At 41.1% G+C, this 9,218-nt stretch overlaps 2 protein-coding genes across 2 annotated transcripts; one reads left to right on the top strand and one right to left on the bottom strand.

Moving 5' to 3' along the window:
* The first annotated feature begins 879 nt into the window (after positions 1-879).
* Positions 880-1,738, top strand: LOC124698444 (protein DMP2-like). The gene has a single exon (XM_047230931.1). The coding sequence runs from the start codon at positions 967-969 to the stop codon at positions 1,546-1,548; it is 582 nt and encodes a 193-aa protein (XP_047086887.1). The 5' UTR covers positions 880-966; the 3' UTR covers positions 1,549-1,738.
* A 6,675-nt stretch (positions 1,739-8,413) lies between these two features.
* On the bottom strand, positions 8,414-8,748 carry LOC124698443 (hydrophobic protein LTI6A-like). The gene is made up of 2 exons (XM_047230930.1): positions 8,662-8,748; positions 8,414-8,500 (listed from the first exon to the last, which is right to left on the bottom strand). The coding sequence occupies exons 1-2, from the start codon at positions 8,746-8,748 to the stop codon at positions 8,414-8,416; spliced, it is 174 nt and encodes a 57-aa protein (XP_047086886.1).
* Between the last annotated feature and the right edge of the window lie 470 nt (positions 8,749-9,218).

The raw sequence follows: 9,218 nt of genomic DNA, 5'->3' as shown, positions 1-9,218 counted from the left end.
AGTTTTCATAGACACATAGATTTTTTTTAAGAGGTATAACCTGTTGCTAGGATTCCTATGGGATTGTAGTAGAAGAAAGCAATCCTTAAGAATTTTGAAGGATCCAGTCATTTGAATCAAATGACAACTATAGGAAAAAACCCTATGGGTAAGAACCCTACAAATTTCTTTTGGAATTTCTATGAACCAAACAGGCCCAAGGTGTTAACCTTGGTTCAAAAACATCAGAATCATGGATTTCTGCTTTCTCTAACTGCAGTTACAGGGTTTTTCTTGGTATAAGCAATCATAACTATAAATAATTTATTTTATCATTTTGGCTAATTAGTTTTGGAGGTGCATTTACATAATGGAATAACAAAATTAGACCATATATCCCGCAGCAGTGCCGGGGTACCATCTAGTTAATTAAGTACGCTTAACGTACAAAAAAGCAATCCAATCTTCCAAGATAATGCCGACCAAAGGACAAAGTCCCGCCCGTGCACGCCCATGTCGATTTCCCTGCATATCTTCCAAACAAAAAGGAAAATATAATCTTGGCCACCCCCTTGAGTTCTCAGCTACGTATGGCAAGCAAGTCCAGCGAGCACGCTGCCGATGCGAAGCATGCATATCTCTGCCTTAAAGCATGCAAAAATGCCATCCATCCATATCAATACATACTATCGTCCAGGAGTGCAAGCAAACCAATGCCACAAAAGAAATCCTTCCAAGCAACCTTTTCAATTACTCGATCGGTCCGGTCGTCATCTAATATCCACACGAGGGACCTTCCACAAGATTACCATGCGGCAAGCAATCAAGCAAAGAGCACGCACGACGTCCCTATAAATCCTCAGAGATCCCATTCCACTCACACCACGAGTAGCTGCCAAGGCAAGAAGTACAACCAAGCTAGCCAGCTAGTAGCACGAATCGAAGATAGGGAGCGGCGGCGACGACACGACGAGGCGGCCACTAGTAATGGCGGCACCGGCGCCGAGGAACGTGAGCGTGGCGGAGCGGGCGCTGCGCGGGGTGGCGGACCTGATCAAGCTTCTGCCGAGCGGCACGGTGTTCATGTTCCAGTTCCTCAGCCCGCTCGTCACCAACAACGGCCACTGCGCCGCCTACAACAAGGTCCTCAGCGGCGCGCTCGTGGCGCTCTGCGGCGGCTTCTGCGCCTTCTCCTCCTTCACCGACAGCTACGTTGGCTCCGACGGCAGGGTCTACTACGGTGTCGTCACGCGCCGCGGGATGCGCACTTTCTCCGTCGACCCGGACGCCAACGCCGGGAGGGACCTGTCCGGGTACCGCCTCCGCGCCGGCGACTTCGTGCACGCGGCGCTGTCGCTCTTGGTCTTCGCCACCCTCGCGCTGCTGGACAGGGACACGGTCTCGTGCCTCTACCCGGCCATGGAGGCCAGCGAGAGGACCATCATGGCCGTCATGCCGCCCGTCGTCGGCGGCGTCGCCAGCTACGCCTTCATGATGTTCCCCAACAACCGCCACGGCATCGGCTACCAGCCCACGCGCGCAACCGAGGACTTCGAGCACAAGCACTAGCTGATTCATGGCGTCGCATCAATCGATTATTACGTCCATCTTTCTGCAGTGTGCGAGTGTGGGTAGTTTGGAGTTTGGTCAATTAATTGGGTACGAAGACTCGAGTCAAAGTGTGGAGTCGTGCGTCTCCTTTCTGTTTGAGTGACGTGTCACCTTGTCCTGCTTATTTAATTTGTCCAAGTTTGCCTGCCGTGTGTGTGTCAAAGGGAGTCCATTCTATTGTCATGAGTAGCACATGTAATTCGGAAATTTATTTGGAGAATACCTCTGCTAAACAAAAGGGATAATTTCAGCGCAGTATTCACCTCTGAATTCGTTCTAAAACATCTACGTATATCGTAGTTGAAGTGAACCAATGATAAGGATATTCGATTTGGAACGTGACACCTGGATATGGTATGTCATAGCTGATATAAACGCGACAACCAATAATGAAGCCCGAGAGCCAACCAACAAAATTTCACTATATTGAAGGTGTTTATAAACGCCGTGAGTTCAGAAACTCAATTCGGCTCCCGGGTGCATATGATCCCTTTACCATAAAAACATATTTGCAAGTGTTAAAAAAAATTGACAAAAAAATTTACATGTACATCTCCATAATATATGTGTATTCGTCAAGTTTCACGAAAAAATGATATTTTTTGTAGTCTAAGCGAAAAAAAGAAAATTTATCTTGTGACAAGCATTTGTTTCAGCACCGAATTTTGTCTTTTTTACACACGCCACATGACATGTCGGTTTTTCATGGAACGACTTTGTGAGCGCGTAGCACATGAAGATGTACGTGCGAAATTTTTGTTTCAATTTTTTTGACATTTTAAAATATGTCTAACATGTATTTCAAAATAAAGGGAGCATACGCACTCATGTGCCAAAACATCACTCCCGTGAGTTATCTTATAATCTAATAAAGCCTAGCCGGCGACTTACACGAGATATTAGATAATATAACAAACTCCACCTTGAAACAAACTCCTTCTTATAGTATAATTTTAACAATCTCCACAACAACAAATAAAACACTTGTTGGCGCGAACAACCACTTGGGCTAAACAATTATACCTACTAAGATCGATCAAAGCTCGAACTTGGTAACGTGATTAGCTTTGTCATCATATAAACATGATTATCACGAGTACTTATCTTGCATACTTTCAGTTTACCTATATATTCATGTGTTTTGCCCTCTCATGGAATATTTTGATCTTAAGTAACATATATATCACTTTGCCTATCAAAAAACAAGTTAATGCAAGTATTATCTCCAGCGACGCGGCCTCGGTTCGCTCCATTGTTAGCCTTCTAATTTGGAGCACAACAATAGCATTTGAATATATATTGTACAGTAACTTATTAGGATTATTCGGTGGTTTCAAGTTAAATAATCCAATTTTCTACCAAACACTAGAGACCTAACATAACTTAGTTAGTACTCCATCCATCCCAAAATGTAAGGCGCCTAAGGATTAGTCAAAAGTCAACATTTTTTAAGTTTGACCGAGTTTTTTACTTAAAAATATAAAGATTTACAATACTGAACCAACATGCATAGATTCACCAGAAAGTATATTTTCTTAATATGTCCATTCGATATTGTATATGTAAATATATTTTTCTAAATATTTGGTCAAATTTTGTAAAGTTTGACTTTTGACCAATCCTTAGATGCCTTACAATTTGGGATAGAGGGAGTAGTTAATAATTTATTGAGATTGTTTTTTAACAACAACTCATTACATAGTTATTGTAGTACTCCCCTTTTGTTGGTTTATTAGTCTAGCGTATCACTAGCTTATCATTTTGACCAACTTAATATTAGGTATTTTTTTCTCAATTCATAGGACTTACGCATATCTCTAGGTTATTAATTTGGGCAACATAATATTAACGGTACAATATAAAATTATATTATTAGAGAAACTCAACTTTCTAAAGATATATATTTTATAATATATATTTTATATTATCTTAACTAAATTTACGATTTAGAAATACGCACAACATATGAACCGAGACATAGGTAGTATATCTTACTAAAAGGTATTAGTCATTAGAAACTTTAAATGTTTTACTTTTTATAATCTTTTTGCGCTATTTATATTACATAGGATCGTATTTCTAGATAGTCAATTTGAATTGCTAAACCAATCGTAACATGTCAACGACACCGAGGTGCACCCTATGTGGTGCTGCTGACTCTTGGAGACATTCGTTGCTCAACTGTGCAATAGCTAGAAGTGTTTGGTCTTTGGATGATGACGAGCTAGTGGAACATCTTTTCGAACCATCTGTACCCTCACTACAGGAAACACACAAGATGCTGACAGCTATTCTCAGTGCCGACGGCTAAATGCCAGGGCCGTCGGCACATGGCCCGTTCTGATCAGACCAGCATGCAAGCCGTCGACACAGCAACCGACGTCATAGTTTCGGCCGTCGGTACAGCCTCTCAGCCGTGATGACGAGGTAACAATGTCATGCCTATGCCGACAACAATTAATTTTCGAAAGCCGCCAGCATAGCTATTTTCCATTTTACCACATTAATTTTCGAAAAATCATAACTAAATTATTATAATTCAGAAAAATACAAATAATATATCAATTTTTTTTTAGAAAAATAAGATCTATTTTGGACAAATATCAAACTTGGAATATTGCAAATATCTCGAAAATGAGCTATCATGTGCGATGTTTCATGACTTTCATGCCGAACGACCAATGTTATGGCTAGAATCGTCGCATAATTTCTGATAATGTGTCCATATGGTGCACACATGTGCATCCTGGGATGGTGAACAATGTTGCAAAAGGAAGCTTTCATTTTCATCGCACCAAAAAGCTATTTTACATTTTCTGAGTCCCAAAAAAGGGTATTTTGTGAATCAGCCACCAAATGAAAGTTTCACAATGGTACCACTTCATTTTTCAAAACTACTAGACCACCTTACATACACAGTTTCCCAACCGGGGTATCTGAAACATTCTCGTCCATCCCTCGTGAAAAAGATAAATTTCGGCCAAATCAGTAGGAAGTCGGTCAGATTTGAACTACAGGTACATGATATAATGCTCATGATTTTTTTTGAAAAAATCATTTTTACATTCACAATATGCTATTTCATCAGATATCCATTGCAAGTTTAGCGAGGCTCATCCCTGCGCTAAGAATCTTCATGCCCGCCGTTTTGATCATAGTTTGAAACAGGCATAAGCAATTAAAAAAGATCAAAACAAAGAAAAACTTTTGCGTGGTGTCATATTATGTGACATATTTGAAAGGAAAAATATCAAACTTAGAATATTGCAAATATCTCAAAAAACCTTCTCATAAATGAGCTATCATGTTCGATGTTTCATGGCTTTCAGATCGAACGACCAATGGTATGGCTAGATTCGGTGGATAGTTTGTGATAATGTGCGCATATTATGCATACATGTGCATCTTGGGATGGTGAATAATATTGCAAGAGGAAGATTTCCTTTTCATCGCACCAAAAAGCTAATTTTCCATTTTCCTAGTCCCAAAAAATGGGGTGTTTTGTGAAGCAACCACCGAATGAAACTTTCACACTGGTACCACCCCATTTTAAAAAAAATAATAGACCACCTTAAATGCATAATTTCACAACTGGGGTATCTTAAACATTTTCTTCCACCCCTCGTGAAAAAGATAAATTCCTACCAAATAGGTAGGAAGTCAGTCAGATTTGAACTACACGTACATGATCTAATGCTCATGATTTTTTGGAAAAATCATTTTTATATTCAAAATATGATATAGATGTCATATTTGGATTTCTCTCATTTTTCTGATCGATTTAGACATATTATTTGTCAAATTCTGATTTACAGATTTAAAGATAATAATTATTCCATATTAAATAGAAAAGGACAAAAATAAAATCATTTTATTGTCATTTGAATTAATATTAATATTACTTATACATTGTAGTTTACATAAGTAATTGTTTGGAATTCAAAAAATAAAAAATGTGCGACATCAAGGAATAGGGGTTAATAGGATTGATATGGTAGTATTTTTTTTAAAGGACAACAATGTGTCATTTCTTTCACGGAAGCTCGTCCAAAGGGAATAGATAAATTAAGTGTGCTAGGGTTGAAGCAGTGTGAGGATGAGTGACTGACCAGCAAGTTTGACCACGAGTGCAATGTAATCTAATATTAAGTGTAGTTAGAGTTAAAATGGTCCACGTGAGAGATTTAAAAAGTTGAAAAAATATTTTTTTTAAAAAAAAATCGAGCCCGAATTGCCAAACGGCCGTTAGTTCTATGCCAACGGCAAAGCGGCTAGTCTGTGCCGACGATAAATGGGCATGTGCCGAGAATATATTGTGCCGATGGCGAGGTGCCGACGGCAACCATCAGCACAGGCCTATGCCGACAGCAATTCTAGCTGTGGACCATCGGCACCTTAACTGGTTCCGTAGTGCCTCTGCCAAACATTGGATCTTTGTGCTGATTGAATCGCTGACCCATGAAGTTTTTGTCAAGGTTTTTGTGACACTGGGCAATCTGGATGGCTCACAAAAAAGTGATACATGAGCAGATTTTTCAGAGTCCGCTGTCCACAAATCTATTCATTAGAAGCTATCTCGCGGATCTGAACACGATTGAGCAACCGCAGCGGTCAGCTGGTCCGAAGCCTCCTAGCAGAAGGTTCGGTACGTGGCTTTGCCCCACCTACTGATTTGTGCAAAACTAATGGTCGATGGTGCATTTTCTAGGACTGGGAACAGAGGTGCTGTGGGTATAGTCTGTCAAAACCGTGAGGGTCTGTACATGGGATGGGCGTGTGTTTTCCCGGGTGTTACTGATCCTGCCGTTTTGGCCTGCAGAGAAGCCCTATCTCTAGCTGCTGATCTCAATGAGAGAAAGATCAGCATAAGTTCAGACTGCAAAAACATCCTACATGACAGTCGGTTCATTCATGAAGGAAGAGAGCACTAGTGCGGCAATTGTGCGAGAAATCAATGAGTTTTGCTGGGAGCTTTGCATCTGTTCGGTTCATTCATGAAGGAAGAGAGCACATCGTAGAGGCTCATAATTTAGCTAAGGCTTGTACTTCTCTAGAACCGGGGCGCCATCTGTGACTGCTAGATCCCTCGAGTTTTGTACCGATTCCTGTATCTATCTTGAACATTATTGATCAATAAAATGGGAGCGGTTTATGTCAACAACAAAAAACCTAGTGGTGCCCCATGTATTGCTGTACGGTGTTGGGCTGACCTTTCCTATGGTACACCCTTTTCAATCTTTTGAGTATGTTTTAGGGATTTGTTTTCGTGGGTGAGTATGTTTTAGAGATATATATAGTTGTAATATTGTTGTGATGTATACTTAGTCTAATTTTATACTTCACACATCCTATTCCTCGTGCCATGTTCTCTAGTGTTCTATAGTCCTTCAGTCCCAAAATATAAGATTACCATTTATTTTGAGGTAGAACTTCGACTAACAATTTGCCCAATAAAATATGAGATAGGATTGGTTCATATTTGAAATATGTTTCCAACAATATATATTTTGGTGTCATATGACTTATACTTTATTTGTTAAATTATTGGTCAAAGTTTTAGCTCGAAAAAGCGGAGAGATTTTTTTTTTCAAACCATGCTGACAAATTGTATACCCATGTATTTACGACCAGTAAAAGAGACACTGCCAATCTAATATGCAGGTTACAGAAATTGGATTATCTATTAATCTATATACTACACATGGTCCCATTACACGCTGCTCGAAAGAAACGGCATGTCACTGATTTACTAATTTGAGCTGCTTCTGCTATAGTGACTTTGCTTGTAGTTTCAGGCCGCGCCAGCTCGTGAGTCGTGAGGTACGCTTCTACTCAACGCGCTCTCCCATCTCTCTCTCGTCCTGTGGCAGAAGTGATCGATCGGCCTACTTATATGAATATGGGGCGGTGGCCGGTGGTGAAGATTGAATTGGTGGTGATTGATAGGGACACAAGCAAATCCCGGGAAATGACGCATATGGCAGTGTGGCACTCAAGAGGGAAAGGACAATCGTCGAAGCAAATGTTGATGCAGAAGAAAGCGATAAGAGTGAGGGTGAGAAGAAGAAAATCAAGGACAAGGGTGAACCGGCATCTGCTGATGCAGACTAAGAAAGGAGAAGATTGAATCGTCTGATGGAGAAAAGGCCGGGTGGAAGCCAAAAGAAGGAGGAGAGCAGTATGTCCGTGTTGATTCTGAAAGTGAACCAACTGCAGATCGCGGTGAATTTGACAAAAGCTAGATGGAGGAGAAGGAAAGGAACAACCAAGATGCAGATGAGAAGAGATGCAAAGGTCAGAGAGTGTGTTTCAGCCGGAATGCTAACTTCTTAGTTTGCAGATGGCAAAGATGAAAAGGGCCTATTATCATCTCGTACGAATTGTTACACGTTTTGTTGTTTTGAATTGGAAATGGATGTTAACTAGTCTACTATCTATCTCACAGTAGTCGTAGAACTGCAAGTGCAAATTTGATAAAGATAAGACACCCACATGTCGAGAAGACAATCTTTTTTTTTTTGAACTGGAGAAGACAATCTGTTCATATGCGCTGCATGTTTTTGGGTATAATTACAGGTTCGCCTGGGATTTTCTACTGTATGGCTATTCCAGACAGGAATAACTAATCCTCTGCAAGAACAAAAATAAAAAATAGCCTAAAACTGCGGGGAACAACTCCTTCAATTGTTCCAATTTCAACTGCCCTCTTCCTTTTTTTCTCCTTAGGATTTCGAAGAACTGTTCTTGCGTGTAACCCTTCAATTCTTCCGCTGGGCTTCGGATTGGAGATCTAGTACATGAATTATCGACGTGTGGAGACTCTCTACTCTTTTAATATCACGTAGACGGCGTATATGATTCCTGGCAGGTATCCGAAAAATGACAGCAGGAGACAGATCCAGAACTCAAGCTGGGGCAGAAACAACACAAATAACGGATCAAATCAGATCAACCACGCGGAATGGTACATAATATTTGCAATGTCTGAATGAGAAAATGTATGGATGGTAATGGTAAAGATCTAGCGTCACAACGACGACCCTGCGACGATGTGGAGGCGCGCGTACGTACCTCGCAGCCGTACTTGATGAAGACGCCGAGGGGAGGGAGGATGATGGCGAGGATGATGTCGATGATGGTCGCCGTGCTGTCCGACATTGGCGGCCGGGCCCCCGCGTTCTCCGACATTGTTCTTGTCTGAAACTGCGCTGCGAGCGACGGGGTCGATCGATCGCTCACCGGCGAGCCCGGGGTTTCTTATGATTGTGTGGACGTGGGAAGGCCGGGATGCAATGCATACACGAACGTACGGGGAATAGCGCCTTGGCTTCACCAGAACGGGGACGCATGAAGAACCAAAATAAGGCTGTAATCTGCACGGGTGGCTTTTGTTACTTCGAAATAGAGGAGGAGTTCCTCACCAAAAAAAACAAAATAAATAAAGAAGGAGACAAGGAAACTGCAAGATCGCCAAACAATAACTAACCCATCTCCGGACCGTGGCTATATACTGTACACTGGCAAACATATGGTCCAGCCGATCTCGAAAAAGAATGCCTGTAAACTTTGACAAGGTTTACATAAAAAGAAGTCAAATAATACTTCCTCCATCCTTAAAATAATGTGAC

Source organism: Lolium rigidum, chromosome 3 (genome assembly GCF_022539505.1).
Source record: "Lolium rigidum isolate FL_2022 chromosome 3, APGP_CSIRO_Lrig_0.1, whole genome shotgun sequence".
Lineage (NCBI taxonomy): Eukaryota > Viridiplantae > Streptophyta > Magnoliopsida > Poales > Poaceae > Lolium > Lolium rigidum.
This window is presented reverse-complemented; position numbering and strand designations above follow the sequence as displayed.

What these genes read in the sequence shown, in the direction of transcription:
- LOC124698444 (XM_047230931.1), top strand. Translation starts at nt 967, where the DNA reads ATGGCGGCACCGGCGCCGAGGAACGTGAGCGTGGCGGAGCGGGCGCTG.
- LOC124698443 (XM_047230930.1), bottom strand. Translation starts at nt 8,748, where the DNA reads ATGTCGGACAGCACGGCGACCATCATCGACATCATCCTCGCCATCATC. An exon ending in TCATCAAGTACGGCTGCGAG is followed by an intron (nt 8,501 to 8,661) that starts GTACGTACGCGC and finishes TTTCTGCCCCAG; the next exon opens with CTTGAGTTCTGGATCTGTCT.